Below are 17,414 nucleotides of genomic sequence, written 5' to 3'. Positions count from 1 at the left end.
ATTTGGACGCAAATGGGTTATTTATATACACTAAAAAATTGTGAAAGACGTGAAGAGGTTTCTCTGGTTCAAAAATGTCATTCGTTGCAGTTCTCAATCAACTATTGGATTTGTTTTGGTTGTGATTTATGTGAAAATGCAATGATTTTTCTTTTAAACCAGGGTTGTCAAACTCAAGGCCAGTGTGCAAAATTTTGAACGCTGGTTATTGATATCTCAGCCTCTTCAATGGTGTTTGGAAACAATCACAAATAATCCCTTTGATCCTTTCCAAAAACTATATCAAAAATGTAAGAAAATTGGTCGCTTTTATTTTATTTTTTGAATGAGAAAAGTTTTGTAAAAAAATATTTAGCAAGTTGGCTCAATATTATTTGTTATCAAAGAGTTCATTCTACTTCAGGGGTTGCCAAACATTTTAGGCTTGCATGCTACTTTTATCACGGATGGTTCATGGTGAGCCCACTGACCCTGCACTAGCCAAGGTGGTCTAGGATTACAGCCTTTTATCAAAGGCTCCTAACCTTTGTAAGCTTGGGACCCACATTACGGGGATACAAAGCTGCGCAAAATTAGATTAATCAGAGTGACAGTCTAGGAGAAGAAACTGTTCTTATGAAGGGTGGTTTTGCCGTACAGTGATCTGTAACGCCTGCCGGAGGGGAGGAGCTTGAACAGACTGTGTCCAGGGTGTGAGGGGTCTGCAGTAATGTTACCTGCCTGTTTCCTGACCCTGGACCAGTATATGTCCTGGACGGGGGACAGTTTGACACCGATGACCTTTTCTGCGGTCCTATCATCATCATTACCAATATATCAAGTCTACTTGTCTTGTCAAATAAAAAAAAATAAACATGCACATGAAAAAAAAATGCTCAACAGGCTAAAGTTTAAGGAACTTTGCTAAACTCAGTTTAGACTGAGTCTAAAGTCAGACTTTAGTCGTTTTAGTCGGACAAAAAAAGGTGCTATTGAGAATTTTACCACTTGAAAATCTATGTGGATGTTTTTCCCCACATGACCAGCTATGCTGAAAGAAATCAAACAAATGTGCTACTGCAAACCATGAGCTGCAGTTCAATATTGGCTGAAAATGTTAGAGTAGATTAACCAGAGACAGATTTTACTTCTGGGGCCTTTCTAACAACTTGATAACTTTGCATTGCAACTCTTAAGGTGCGTTGAGCCGCTTGATAATGGTGCTTTTTGCTTGCTTCATCGCTTCATCTACTCCAGTGACATGACGACCGGAGGAGTGATGTGGGGAGAAGCTCATCGTCGATTGAATGCCACAAAACAGCGTCACTCGATTTGAAATTTTCAAATCAACTTTATTGGTATTACTACTTCAACGTAAAGGAATTTAGTTTTTCATTGACCAGTATTACAGTTTTGTCAACTTTAAAACATTTGTTTACAACAATTTTATTTGCATAGGTTAGACTGCCACAATCTACGGTGGCCCAGAAGGGTCAACAACACAACATACCAAAAAAAGTCACAACAAAAGTTGTGAAAACAGAAAAGAAGGGGGATTACTTTTAAAATAAAATACTCCTTGATCAAGGCGGATCGTAATTCCATCCTTTGGATACCTCTGACAGAGGAAAGCACCGAACTTCCGGGGCCTCCATCAGGCCCAATTCAGACTCTATCCGAAAAACAAGCACATATTCGGACTTGGGGGAATAAAACCTGACTGCTGATACCACATTTTACCCAAAATGAACACTTTTTTTCAGCTCTAGCAGGCGCAATTCAGACCAGACCTTTCCAAGAACTTTTAAAATTGGGTTTCACATATAAATATTGCATTTATCCACGGTTGAATCACATATATGGTGGTGAGTATTGCAGGACAGCAGATTGCGCTGCAGTTACACAGGGGATCAGTTTCGGAGCAGATACACATCCAGTGGAAATCCAGGGTTAGTGTGTGTGCGCTCTCCCGCGAAGGGGGTGCATTTCACGGGACAACAGGTGCTGTTCTTCAATCCCCACCACCTCTGGTTTTGCTGCATATCAGTTGCAGGAAGGACTCATAAGGTCCCACAAATTGAGGTGTAATCGCGCGAGATACCTGTGTTTCTACTGTGAATAAATGCTATATTTATATGTGAAATCCGATTCTAAAAGCACTTTGATTGGGCCAAGCGTGGTATCAACGGAAAGGTCTGGCCCTCCCGAGTCCGAATATGAGCTGGATTTTAGGGTCGAGTCTTACCTGCGCCCGCTAGAGCCGAAACGCACAATTTTTGGGCCGGAAAAAAGTATTAATTTTGTGTAAAATGTGTTATCAGCGGACAGGTTTTATTCCCGAGTCCGAATATGTGCTTGATTTTCGGATAGAGTCTGAAATGGGCCCGCTGGAGGCTCCGGAAGGTCGGTGTTTTCCTCTGTCAGGGGTGACTTCAGTCAAAGGATGGAATTACAATCCGCCTTGAACACAGAGTAGCTTATTTTGAAAATAATGCCCTCTTTTCCAATTTCACAACTCGTGTTGTGACTTTTACTGTCATGTTGTGGCTCTTTGTTGGTGTGCTGTGACTTTTGTTGGTGTGTTGTGTTGTTGGTCCTTCTGGGCCACCATAACAATCTACCCTTTGTAGTTGAATTGACACTTGACACTGACTTGCAAACGGTTATTCTCTACTTTGGTTAAACTGAAAAGAGTGACTTCTAGTTTTCCCACATGGTATGCTAAATACACAGCTGCTTGTTTCTATGTTAGATGCTGCAATATAAGTGGCTGTAATGCTGCAGTGTGAAAAAAAACTGAAACCAAATCAGATAATGAAATTTATTCAACAACAAAAAATAAATGTAATTACAAAATAAGAAACAGACACACGTTGATGTCTCCAATACGATGTTAAACCAGATGTTTAAACCATCTATTGTTCCTGGTTAATTTGGTTAAATTAACGATTTATGATTCAAGTGCATCATTATGGTAATGACATATTTAAAGTGAATAAATAAATGCTACAAAAACATTTAATGACCTGATAATGATGCAGCAGCATATCAGTATGCCACTGTTCTTTCCCTGAAGAGTGTTATCGCTTCTGCTGCACCGAGACTGATATTCAGTGTGTTCCTTTTTTGAAGCCTTTCGATTTTTAGGAGCTGAATGAAATAATATAAAGATGGATTGAAATTCCTGTCAGACCTTAGGGATGTCGCCTAAGGCTTCTTTCAATCCAAACATCAAGGAGTCTGCGAATTTTGTGTGCAGCTCCCTTTTAAACTAAAAAACCCACATTAGAGTGTGCCTTGAACTAAACAAAGCAAGGTGGCCTGAAAAAGTTGGCAGACTGTACAATATTAAGTGTTATAATAGAGAAAAATTGTGGGGATAGATTAAATCTTGGATAATTAGAGCGGTTTGAGGAGGCATGAGACTGCAGCTGGTCAGGTTGATGAGAAGTCAGAGTGTGAAATTGAATTGAGTTTTAAAGCCAATGTAGTTCAATGACCTAAATCAGCTCAAATGTCATGAGTGGTGGAGAACTGTGCGAAGGTTATCGAGCGAAAACAAAGATTTGGGGATAAAAATGAAAAAAAAAAATACAATAATATATCAGTTATTATTATGGTGTGTAGGTTACATTTGAGGCTGAGCTGCTGCAGTGAATGTTATTTGATTCCACGTACAGGTTCATATTAGATGTTTATTGGAGAGCTGTATTGCTCAGCAGATGTTTAGTTTTTCTAACTAAAAGTCATAAATAACTTAAAAGAAATATTTAAAATGTAAAATGATGGAAAAACAGACTTAGTGGTGGTAAAAAAAAAATGCTATACATTTCAAAGGAATGTTTTGAAAATGCACAGCAAATATGTAGTGAAGAAAGTAAGCGCAAAAAAGGATGAGGCTGGGGTTCAGTCACACACATCATTGCCCCATCACCACTAGACAAAAAGGCAAACCACAAACATACAGACACATTGATAAAGCCAGTGGGCTGAGAGCCTGAGTGAGCAGGTAATGACTGGGAGACAGCCAATCACAGGGCTCTAACAGCCCCCTGCTGTCAGTATGGGAGGACAAGACATGGTGTCTGTCCTGAATTGGATCATAGAGCGTGGCCATTTGTTTGAGAGTTAAAGGTTGTGGGATAAACCACAGTCTGTTGTTAACACGCAGGAAAAACAAATGTGGCAAGACTGATGAAAATCTGCTTGTGGCTCTAGGAGCTCTTTTTATATTTCAGGGTTACTTGGTGTAGCAGAGTCAGAATCGATTGTTTAAAACCAGGCATGGCCCTTTTTTGTGAGGTGTAAACATTGTCTGCCAGAGCGTGCATGCTTCATTTTCTTCAGAGATGTTTCAAAAAGGCAGTGCACAGGCTTGAAAATATCTTCCTTTCTTTACTAATGTCAGGTTTTGCTCGGTTTTTGTCAACAAACCCTAATTGGCCATGCAGGTAAACACTAGTTTTCAGTTTGTAATCTTCTCCCTTGTCACACAGCAGATTGAAGCTCTGTATGGTTCGTCTCCTTAGTTATTGGGGGGACTGACTTACTTATCCTCTTCGCCTCTAGTGGGGCGCCTCCTTAGTTATCAGGGGTAAAAACCAACTTATTCTGTATAGGTATCTGTAAACTGTTGAAATATAAAGGTTACTTCGACTGGATTGTTTTAACACTACATTATTCTCTCCTTTGTAGAGTTATGAATACTTAGTTTTTCATGTTACCAGGAGAACAAGAACATTTGCTCTTCAGTAACACGTAGATCCCCAAAATGCTTAGTAAAGTGATACACGACATTATCACCATGCTACCGGTATTGGCTGATATTGGCTTTAAATACAAGTATTAGAATACGGCCATTAGAGCTCTAAGATTTTGCTGAACGTGACCTTAACTTTAATCGTTATACCACAGGCTCGGGCCGGGTTCGGATGCTGTGTGGTAAATAAACAGTCAGGTGATGTGTTTCGATTAGCGGGAGAAAGACGCACGTACCGTCTGTAGCAGCACATGAAGCTGCTTGTCATGTTCATAGTTGTACGCAGAAAGAGGGATTAGTAAACAAAGCTGATATTAAAGCAACTCGCAACGGATCAACATGCGCACAGGCGGATATGTCCGGTTGAAACGGATTCGGGGTTAAAGAGACATCGGCTTCTTTTTTCGGACATTCTGTGGATAAAATTAACCAATATATAAAAAGCTTTGCTATCTTAATCAACCCATAGACAACATATACGTAGATGCCTCATTGCTCATAGAGAGGAGTGACTGTTCTGCTACTAGGTGCCGCCATCCTGTGTGTGGGGAGCAGACCGCAGGAGTGCTCGTAAATCAACGGATGTAAGAGGCGCTCAACAATCTCAAAGTAGAATTATACACTGAATTTATTGATTTACAAACATCATATATAGCTATGGCCTATGACACAGAATGCTTTGATCTTGTAACAATGCTGTTTTTACTCCTCAAATACACATTTATTAAGTAGGTAGTGGCTGTTTTTAATTGGATAGGCAGCAGGTATCTTAGTTTTGCTTGAAAACAATTGTCATGTATGAATATGACAGTTTCATCACGCAAGTCAAAGTAATTTTCTTATTTTGCACATGGAATTATTACTGATATTACATCATTTTCATTATCTTAAGTCTGCACTTGCCATTAGGCAAAATAAAGAGTATGAGTTGTAAAATATCAAGATATCGGCTATCGGCCAAGTATTCCAATATCGCGCACCATTAGTTCAGTCAGTGCTCTTAACATATACTGTTGCCCTATAACATAAGTCAGATATGTTTTCTTCAGGAAATACTGTCCTTTCTTTACTTCTCATTCAGTGACACGAGTGAATGTCCATCAATAAAGTTCTAAAGCACAAAGAATAGACAAAGTAATCTCTTTTGGAAAAAGCTAGAATGTAATGTAGTAAGGTCAAATGGCGGAATATCAAGGCTTTCAGCTTCACTTTAACAGGATAAAACACCTATTCTCTAAAGACTTGGTATAATGTTTTGCTGTCAGCGAGCTTTCTAACAGTAATTGATGTCAAACTATTTCACCTCTCAGGTTATGACCAGCCAATAGCTGCCTAAGGATTTTACAGCTTCGAGCTTAGCTGCTGTTTCCATGGTTGTGTAAGTGTGCTCATAACAGCTCTACCAGTGTTTATGATGATGGATCAATTGAATGCAGGAAATTTATTTAGAAAAAAAATTAAATATGGATTAAAAAAACTAGCTGAGGATGTCATGATTTTGTCATGGGTGGACCACACAGGCCAGACATGAGCAAGTTTGGCAATCACTTGTTAAAAAAAAAAAAAACCCCAAAAAACAAAACCTGTTGAACTGACCAAAGGGACACAAGTGTCTTTCTTCGAGTGCATTCAACAACGAAGACGGCAGACAGCGAAACAAATGAAATGGGCGTGGCCCTCTCCATCACACGGTTTTTCTCTCACTCCTTTACTGTATATATACACGCAGTGCATTATCAGATGTTGCATAATGTTTTTGAAGCTTTGAAGAAAACTGAAAAATCTCAAAGCAACTGAGGTAAACAAATGTTAGTCATCGAGTTCACGTCGTGTGTGCTTCCAAGCAGCACAAGCCCTTATACAACAGTCAACATGTTCTCTCAGTGAGTGGGAACAGCAGCAGGGAAGAGAGAAGATACAGGTTAGAAAGATTATCTCATTCTTCAGCCTATCCGTGAAGAAGGTGTGCATTCCCAAGGCCAGAGGTGTAAACTAAACTCATGAGGTTTATTCACACAATATATCACAAACTAGTTGGCTAATGCAGCTAATAGAACAAATAAATTAATTTGTTACCCTCAATAGTAACACCGACACACTGCAGTGAAACAAAAAAAACAAATCTATGAAAAGAAGAAGAAACAGAGAAAAATGTGAACGTTAGCTTTGTTTTTTCCATTGCTCAAGAAATGTGTTGGTAGACAATGGTGTGAGGTCAGCGCGCATCAAGAAAGCAGCAGTTTGACAACCTTTGGCTAATGAGACATTGTGTTCAGGAGGAGTTCCTGTAGCAGGGTTGATAGAAACCCGTCTCTATTACTCAGGACAGAAATAAGCCAAATCAAGCTTTTAGCGGGAACAGTTCGCTAGCTTTCTACACTGAGCATTTTGTGGGTTCAAACTAGGCCTCTGAAACATATCGAGATTCACGATATACAGTATTGAGTTTTCAAGTTTGGCGATTTAAAAATTACAATATTGCCTATATTGATAAATTTTTATTTCACAGCTTATTTTTTGTCTCAAAATACTTGTTTTAGGAGTCACTGCTTTTGCTACTTCTCAGAACATCACGAAAAGCACAGTTAATTGTACCTAACACAGACCTACACCTAAAAGAGCCACACTACAGAACCCACTCACACATATTGTGCAGCTGTTTGCTAATACATGTGCCTGTGTTCACAAAAGTTAAACACTTAAATTGAATTTCATCTGGTGAAAGCAGATTCAAGCTCAAAAAGACTATAATATCATAGTGCCCTAAACTACCACAATTGTTCATCAAAAGTATATTATGAGAGGAGGTTCACTCTCAGCTGAAAGAGAAATATTATTTTACTTCAGTACTTGCAACTGTATAGGTTTTGTGATCAGCTTGATGAATATTATCCATTTAATCCATTTATGCTCATGCGGAAGCACAAAATGCCCATTGAAGACAAAGAGACCATTTTCACATCTTGTATTTTCTTGCAATCCTAACATCAGCACATTGTGACTTTATTACTTCTCCTGGATGTCACAATTATTAAGTACCTTTGCAAAGCTACTGTTGTTTAAGAATGGTTTCTAGGGCTGCTAACTTTGGTCGTTTAGTCGACTAATTGGTCGATGCCGTCGTGGTCGACCAAGAGTTTCATTGGTCGACCAGCAATGGTATCAGTTTCAATACCGTAAAAAAAAAATGCAATGTAATGCACTTATATAGGTGATAAGGATTAAATATCAATATAATGTATTTCATGTCTAAACATGATTCGATGTCTAGCAACAGATGTGTAAGTGAGTGCTGGCTGCAATAAAATAATAATAAAAAAAGAGTTGTGCTTCCACTGTCAGTGCACAGTGTGCTGTTCTCAGAGCAGATCAGAGCAGAGAGCAGGGCGGGAACAAATTAAGCCAGGCTTGAAACAAGCAACCACTGTTAAATCAATCCTTTTTCTGCACAAGAACATGGATCATCCATATATTTGATAGGTGGATTATGTCAATAGATCCACTGCTGTCTGTAGCGCAGCTTAACCACTAAAACACACCTAAATATGTACTGTATATTTGTATGAGGAAAAAATAGGTTTTAATTGTCAGTTTCAGGTCGGGCTCTGACATAAATACCTAATGTCTGTCGGACCTGTAGGTTTCACTTTTGCTTTGTCGGGTTCTGGTCAAAGCTTGAAGGTTAAAAGCATGTAAAAAAGTGTTTAAAAGCAAATCGGCACCACAAAACGCCAAAACTAAATATTTGTCTCTCTTTTTCTTTCTCCTTGTCCTCCTCTGCACCTGCTCATTCATTTTCTGTTTTTTTGGGGGTTTTTTGGGTCAACTAATCGCTACATGTGCCATTTCCTTGGTTGACTACAGTCCTAATGGTTTCAGATGTTAAAATGTGTTAGAAAAGGTCTCAAAATGTAAAACAATTGGTGTAACTCATTGACTATTAAAAGATTCCCTGAACCCAGCACTGCTACAACCAGACGCCTACAGAAAAGCGAGTTATGATATAAAAAATAATAGCTTACATTTGAAGATTCAGCAAATCGTTGTTTGTTTGTATAAAAATGCACGATCAGACAATTTTGGAGAAATATTTTGTTAAGCTCCCACTGCGAGCAAATCTAAAATGTCATTATGAGCTTTGAACTGATTCCAAAACTTAAAAACTCATTTCAGTAATCCGGGACGATACGTGATTCTTTTTTTTTTTTTACAGGCTAATCCTCAGAGGATATTAAAAACGTTTGATTTAAAAATGTGAAACATGCTTACCTGTAAAAACAAATTAATTTTCTTGCTGGCAAATTTTTCATGGTCAAATTAACCCTTGTAGCGAACAGAGAAAATGTGCAGGTTTTAAGTGGTGGGTGTATGCCGTTCTGTAAGAAATATAGACACTATTTGAGCTCAAAGGTGTGTGTTCTGCTACTGGGTGTCACATTGTCATTGGTAAATTAATGGACAAATAAACTGTCAAAAATATTAATAGGGAATAGTAAGTCAATATTAATAGGGAATAGTAAGTCTTTAGCAATAGAATTAATTACTTCACTAAATATAAAACTAACAAGAGCAGTCAGAGAGCACAAACCTCTGCCAATCGCCAATATCCGCACATATTGGCAGTTATCTGCATCAGTGACTCTGATCACGGCACCATGGTCATTCACAATTTAAAGACTTCGAAGTAATGTCTACACCAATTAATAACGATACAGTAGGTCAAAGCGTAGAGGAACCCTGCCCCCTTTTTTTTTTTTTTTGAAAAATGGCAATGAAATGTTCAATACAGATGGAATCTGGATTAAACTAATAATTTAGTAATAAATATGACATAACAGAACGGTCAATTATGAACTGAGATATGTCGTACGGTCGACCTCTACTGCTAACAGACAAATAAACAAACGGCATTGGAAATATTACCTCCTTGCCAGAGGTAATAAACATGCACCGTTATTGTCTATTGAATGATGTGTGATTGAAAAAAGGATACGATCGTAAGAAACTAAAAGCTAAGTAAATACAATTCACACAACTATCTGAAAAGCAGAGGCATTTGATATCTCCCTAAAACATGATCTGTAGGGCCCATCTGTGGAAGAAATAGGAGGCCTTTGTATGATAACTGAAAACAGGAAGGAAGCAAAAGGAGTAAATTGCTCCAACTGGTGAGTAAAGAGCAACATAAATGTGAAAGTGTTCTGCAGTTAAAAAACAGCCGCCTAGCTAAACACAAAAGCCATCATACAATCCCAGGCTACGATGGAATTATCCATTTTCTGGAGGAAAGGCCATGAAGTAAAAAGTTGTGCTGCTCTGAATTAATGAGCCAGATTCCAGTTTTCATCCGTGATTGTCCCATATAACAGAGAGATGACTGTACGGGGAACAGATGGCCACTCAACACCACAATGGAGCAGTCAGAAACCAGACAGGGCTACAGTGACTTCCCCTCCAGAACATTTCCATCAGCATGAACCCCAAGATTCACAGAGGTGATCCTCATAAATGTTCCCTCAGATGGGGTAGGTGGCCCAGGGCTAAACCAGACGTGATGTAACCATTCAGAGGAAGAACAAAACATTGGCAGGGATAGGCATGCAGCAACAACAAAACGACTCGTCTCAAATTCCCCCTTTCTGTACATGTTGGTGTGATTATCCAACGCCACTAGTGGTGCAACGGATCATCATTGATGCGTGATTCGCACGGATCTCTCTCTACGATTCGGCACGCATGTGGCCCGCAGATTGGTTGACGAAAAAACAAAAAATAAACTTTTTTATAATGATCCGCACATCATTAGCAATGCCTCAATGTAGCCTGTTCCGTTTGCGACATCCGCTCTGTGTGCGCACGCGTGTGCGAAGTCCGTGTGAATGTCGTCATGTTTATGCCTCCGTCCATCCATGTCTTTTAAGGCTCTTATTAAATAAATATCGCCTCTAGTCCACATGGCCATCCTTGACTATTGTAAGAATTTGAAATTATAAACTCAGATCTGCTTCTTTCATCGTTATTTGATGATGTGGGCATAGACTACTTTTTAATTCACTGTATTTTTAAAAAAAGAAGATGTCATGCCTTATATTGCACTTTAATTTGTTTTTATATGATTCAAACTTTTATTTAAGCATTGGATTGACAGCTCAAGTTAAATGTTGTTTGCATTTAATGAGCAGGAAAATGTTGCACTAATTGTTCTACAAAATAAATAAAGAGCAAAGTTATTTTTCTTGTCTGATCCGATCCGTCACTCAAAACCGTGATACGATCCGAACAGTGTGTTTTTTTGATCCGTTGCACCACTAAACGCAATGACCTCCTACACACCAGATACTGGGGCAAAAGTGCAGACTTTGGTGGGAAACTCAACAACTATCCCTGGATAAAAGCATGTAGAACAGCACAACCTCACACAGAATTATTCATCGTCAGACAATGTGGGCTACACCCCTCTGTTGAGCACTTTAGGAACTTCACGTGGACTGTGAGGGGTCACTGGGATCTCGATTTAACTTGTTCATGATGAGCCAGAGGTTCAGTCTCTCTAGAGAGGGCTAATCTAAGAAGCTCTGCTGTCATTTTTGTTCATCTTAGTTGGGTTGGTCAATGATCGGAGACCTCCTGCTTGATAGGAAAAACTCTACAGAAAAAACAATGTCTCTTTCTAGATGTGTTTCAGCCATTGGTCAATTGGTGCTGAACATGACCAGTTCCAATAAAAACAAGACCAAAGTACAAAATAGTAAGAAACCAGTGAAAATGTGTTTCCCTCAAGCAGCAGATGTTTCCCTCCCATATACAACTGTAAACATGATAATACCCTTAGTTAAGACAGACTTACGACTTGTTTTTTACCTTGCGTGTTGCATGGAGTTCAAAGAAAGGTTTGTTTCGGACACTGAAGGGCTCCTTGGTTTTGTCAATCTGTCCAACCTTCATTTTTTCCATCCGGGGAGAAATGATTTCCCTTTCCATGCAGACCAGCCGAGTGTTGAAATCACACTGGCCAACAGGCTGTCCCTGAAACACAAAATAAATCAAGTTAGCTATGCGTGTCTGTGGGAGAAATTTTTTTTTTTTTTCTAACCTAATTTAAAAAGCATACAACTCATAGACATGGATGGGCTTAAAGAAAAAACCTTAATCTAAAATGCTAAGAATGTCTTCATAGCTAAATTTGACTGTTGTCCATCTATGGTCAGAAAGGCAGGAGTTAGTATTAATCAGTGCTGAACAGCTTTGTCAATGATCTTTATCTTTAATTAGAAAATGACTGAAAATCTACCAGATGGACACATGACTACTGGACAAAATCTCACTGCTAAAAACAACAAAAGCAAGTCAATGACACAAAAAGCCAGCAGTGTTAACAGAACCTACTTATTAGTCTTTTGGTAACACCAAAAAAATACAATTTGAGTGACTTAATAATAATAATTGAGTTTCCTCTCTTTCCTTGACTTTAAGTTTCTACTTTTTTCCCCCACAGCAGTGATTTTCTCACAGATATCCTCCTATATACTGTTTCTCTTCTTTATATTGTAATCACCTCAGCCAAGAAGGAAATACTTTCACCAACGTTTATTTCTTTCTTTACCTGTAAGCAGGTTTACGTCAAAAGTACTTAAAGGGGACATATCATGGTTTTAAATCCTTCCTTTTTACATATAAATCATACAGTTGTGGTCTATATAAAGAGGAACTGCAATGCTTGGGTCTGAATTCCTCATTATTACAGCTCCACAGGCCCCTTTTTTACCCCTTTTCTGATGTGCTTCTGAGAGCAACTCGTTTTGGTGCTGTCTCTTTAAATGCAAATGAGACACTCCATACCCCGCCCCCTCTTCAGGTGACACTCAGTTCAACTCCACCCTGCGCGGCCATTTTTGTAGTTTGATAGAAGAAATACGGCTATGTAGCGGTGCATAAACTTTTTATTCAGAGGTTATTTACAAAATGTCAACAACAGAAGACTTGTCCATCCAGCCTTACATGTTCGAGCCAGAGTCGGACCCGGCGGAGCGAGATGAAAATGAAGATGATGAACCTGCAGAACCCTAACAAGTGAGCTAACACAAGCACCGAGCTAACGCTAGCGCCAAGCTAACGTCACGAAATGCATTTTAATACAGTCTTTTCAATGACAAAAACGGCAAAATGAAATGACTAATGAAAACTTTAGACTTAAATTAAATCACGTAGGCCATATCATCAAGGATCTAAAACGAGCACACAGCGCTAACATATGAAGTCTGAAGACGGTGCAACTGCTAATGCTAACAAAACAATGACGGGGACGTCTTATCGTCACACTTTTTAGCGTTATTTACAGCTTACCGAAGTGCTCTGTTCGTTGTCTCCAAAGATAGAAGGAATTGAACCCTCAATCAGACAAAGTCTTTCGGCAAATCCTTCTTTATACTGGTGGAGGTTGCTGAAGCAGTCATCCTTGAAGTGCTTCACACACACAAAAATGACCTTACCCACAGATGTGGGTACATTTCCGTGAAAAATAAAACTCAACCAGGCACTTTGAAAAGGTTCTGATGCTGGGAGACGGTGTAATGAAGAGTGTGGGTTACTACATCCAGCAACTGAACATTTTGACTTATCCTCTCGTAACTTCGGCATCCTTGAGCTTGGACTACAAAATAAAAGCGAGAAATAAAAATGGCGGATTGCTCCAAGTGTTGGACCTGGAGTTGATGTACTAATTTGGCAGTTCCGCTGCAAATACTGTGATGTAATAGTTCAAAAAACGTAATAGAGAATAGAAAAATCGAAACAGATTGAAAAATATGAGCAAAACAGAAAATAAAGATATCTACGGAGCACCTGAAGAGACTAATTTGATTTTTTCTGGACTTCTAAGCACTCTAAATATACAACAAAATGCATTTAAGGGCTTAAAAAGCGGATTTAGATAGATCTTGCACCACATGTGTAGCACTCAAGGCCCGGGGGCCCAATCTGGCCCTTCAGACCATCCAATTTGTCCCCCAGGAGAAAGTTAAAAAGACAGAAAAAATGAATTTTTGTCTAAATGACCAAATATTTCAGTTGTAGATATTCTAAATACACAAATTCAATGAAACTCCACAATATTTGAAGGATAGCTATTTTCCCCATGCCTTTATCACATGACCGCAGTCATTTTAAATCTCAAATCGTTCAAAGAACTAAATTTTCCTGCAGCGACTGATATCTGTCACTTATTGACTGAATATTATTGGTGCCTTAAATGCTCCATGCATCATTTATACCTTGTGTAAAGTGCAAACTTGGGGAAATTAATGTGCAGCCCACATAAGATTAAAATACTTTGTATTTGTCCCTTAAACTAAAATGAGTTTGACACCCCTGCCTTATACTATGGGATCCCAATCATTATACTGATTTAGGATCAGTTTTTATTTATTTTTTTTCTGATTTTAAAAAACTAAAAAATCCCTTTCTCTCATTGTTAACGAAAAGTTTTTAAAAAAATCACATCTTGGTTCATAATCGACCGATCTTTATGAAATGTGCTGGGTTTGTTGCTCAACTATCCCACTGAGTTTGAGCCGTATTGTGTATTTCATTGCAATTTTTCAAAGACAAAAAGGGGGCGCCCATACATTTGGACCTACTGTGTGATTATTAATGGGTATATACATTTCTTACAAGCCTTTGAAGCATGAATGATCATGATCCAGATAACTGCCAATATCTGGAAAAAAAGATATTTGATGCTTGAGTTAGGGTCTCTGATTGTTCTTGTTCAAAAATATGTTTATTAGCCTCATCTAATAACACTTCACAAATCAAAGAAAGACAGGGACAAACTCAGCCCTTTTTGTGTTATCCAGGGATGTCTTTTAGTTCAAAAACACATTTTTGAACCCATGCAAGAAGCACTAACTGCTTCTGTGACTTTGTTTTAAAAAATCCTATCTACCGTCACCTGTAATACCGTTTTCACTCTTGCCAAACGAATTCAACCCAATTTTCAGTCAGGAGAAAGTAGAGTCTGCGCATAGTTTTTTTTTTTTTTTTTTTTTTTCGTGGAGTTGGACATGCTTTTCTTTTAGGATGGTTACAAATGCATTAATTCTCTGGAAGCAACAGCTGGTATCGTGTCCCACACATTCAGCACCATCTGTCAGCTGTGTCACCAGGACAGAACAAGACGTAAGTGTGGATGATTCAAGGCATGCGCCAGCTATGACTGTTCCACAGCCAAAAACTGCAGATAGAGATTATTTAAACCAAATTAAATGGGAAATAAATATCACTCATTTAGGTTTGGCCAATTTAAAAAAAAAAATCGTTCCTGGGGTATTCTTTGCAGGTAGACGCACTAAATTCAGTTTGAGCGCTTCAACATCAACTATTAAGTTTGGATAGTATCACAGCCAATTTCATTACAAGTCCAATTCCACCGCTCTGACATGCAGGATCAATATTACAAATGCCATCTAAAATGTTTCGCTAGCAGACAGTTTTTTCTACAGTATGTCCATAACTCTATATTTTACAAATGACGTTTTAATTTTGATTGTTCCTAATTTCGCATTTTAAAGTCTAAAAACATTGGCATTAGTTGCCATTAGTTTGTTACTTTTATTTCTATTTTTTGTTTACTAGAGCCTCCTGGAAAACCAACTAAGATTTTATGTAACAGCAAACTGAACTACAGGTTCTGATGTTGTGTATAAAATAAGAGTTCATATTTGACTTATAATTACCATGACAGTCAGATTGTGATGTTTAGTGACTGTAAGCCCAGTCAGCACTACTGATTTTGCTGTCAATTTTCTTTAAACACCCTATGTTTGATTGTTAATTACCAAGTGTGACCAAGAATTGATATCCAATCAGATATTGATTTTAGATGACACAGTGCCCTCAGGGGTCAACAAGAGTTTGCCCTAGAGACTAGGTTCCCAAAGTGGGGAATTTGTCATGGGGGTACATGAATAGAAATAAAAAAAACATTGATTAAAGTACCCAAGTTTTGTACTTTACGCAACGTATAAATCATACATAAATGATGTAAGGCTCCAACAATATAAAAGCAATAAGTGACTATCAGTCACTGTCGGATTTGCTCTTTCAAATTTCATTAATTTTGTGACCAATATTTATTTAATTTGTAGAAATTGTGTTAAATAATTGCAGGAAAATTGACTTTTTTGAACAATCTAAAATTTTAAAGAACTGCAGTCATGGGAGAAAAAGCATGGAAAAATGGACAATGATTTGTTTTTTCTGTCTTTTTAACTTTCTCCTGCAAGCTGAATTTGATGGTCTGAAGGGCCAGATTTGTGCAGTAGGGATACATTGTATATGACTACATTGTAATGTTTCTAGGTGTGCAGGAGTAGGTAGTATTTGGCTTCAGGTTAAATTTCTGATGGGGTACGGGACTCTACCACTGCCCTCGAGGTTTCTTTAAGCACAAAATGGCTACCACTTGTTTTCAGGCCAATGGGACTAACCTGTATAAAAAAAAAGGTTATAAATAAAATGGTTGGGGGGGAAATGAGAATCTTTAAATCTGATTGGGTCATGAACAGTTAAGACTAATAAAAGTGCCTACAACAGGTAGGTGAGCATCTGACCTGGAACACAGAACACTTAAAAATGTCTTGGTTGAGGAAACAAATTCAATGTTCATCCGTTATCTAGGGAGCACAACGTAAATAGTGTGGTGTTACTCTTCTTACTTCGTATACTGTAAATGTGAAATTAGTATCAGCTTTCAAATAATAAGAAACACCAAATAAGCATTATTCTACACTAGCTCATCGATAATTAATCGAGTTCACTCACTCAAGTGAAAGGTCGGAAATCTATACTTATGTAACCCCCATAATGGGCAAACTCCACTCAGTGCATAAAGAAACTAAATATATACACACATGAAATGTTAAACAGTGGTGAGCAGCAGAATCTCAAATAAAAAGTCCTGAGAGGAAAGTTGGAGAAGCTAAAGGATGAACACAGCAAAAACCGTGACAGGGCTGGGAATACTGCAGTCAGCACACATGGATAATTCATGAATAAATTAAATAACACAACAAGCTGCTGACAAAATAAACAAATAAGACACAAACAGACCCAATGAGCCACTTTCTTGGGAATATTCTCTACACCAACATGATGGCTGTTACAGTTTTCAGTATATTTCTTCTTTAATTGCATAAATAAAGCAAGTTCTAAACAAAAGGTATTTATTAACGTTGTCATTTAGGAACAATCTGTTATTTCTCTTGTGTTGAACTGTAGTTGTGGGTGAAAATGGGCAATAAAACCTAGATTATTAAGCTTTTCACTTAAATAAGACAGATTTGTTTCTAATTTATATCCAAATCATGCATCCAAAGTAAAGGAACTTGGCTCTTGCTTCTTGAACTTCTTTCCAATAACTTACATCTATGTCTGATGCTGTGACGAGGGTCTCGCTCTCTTTCTAACTTAGGATGACACCCATTGATGTCTATAAATGTAGACTGGCAGGTCATAGGCTACATTTTATGACGACACTGCTGAGAAAAGCCCCTGATGCACTTCGTCTCTGCAGCCCTATGACTCATTCCAACCACGTGTATTGTATATCTCATATCTAAATGTGAGCTGAATACCAAAGCAATCCCAACTACCTACCGGTACTATTTCTACTGTAGCT

At 38.2% G+C, this 17,414-nt stretch overlaps 1 protein-coding gene across 2 annotated transcripts in view; it reads right to left on the bottom strand.

The window, feature by feature from the left end:
• The window catches only part of rngtt (RNA guanylyltransferase and 5'-phosphatase), a 115,310-nt gene that overhangs the window by 46,302 nt on the left and 51,594 nt on the right, over positions 1-17,414 (bottom strand). For both annotated transcript variants that reach the window (XM_028440044.1, XM_028440045.1), the window contains one exon: positions 11,600-11,764. In XM_028440044.1, the coding sequence (XP_028295845.1) occupies positions 11,600-11,764 (165 nt within the window). The remainder of the gene's footprint in view (positions 1-11,599; positions 11,765-17,414) is intronic.

The sequence above is a fragment of the Gouania willdenowi genome, chromosome 24 (genome assembly GCF_900634775.1).
Source record: "Gouania willdenowi chromosome 24, fGouWil2.1, whole genome shotgun sequence".
NCBI lineage: Eukaryota > Metazoa > Chordata > Actinopteri > Blenniiformes > Gobiesocidae > Gouania > Gouania willdenowi.
The sequence above is the reverse complement of the archived record's forward strand: the minus strand, read 5'-3'. Positions and strand labels throughout refer to the sequence as shown.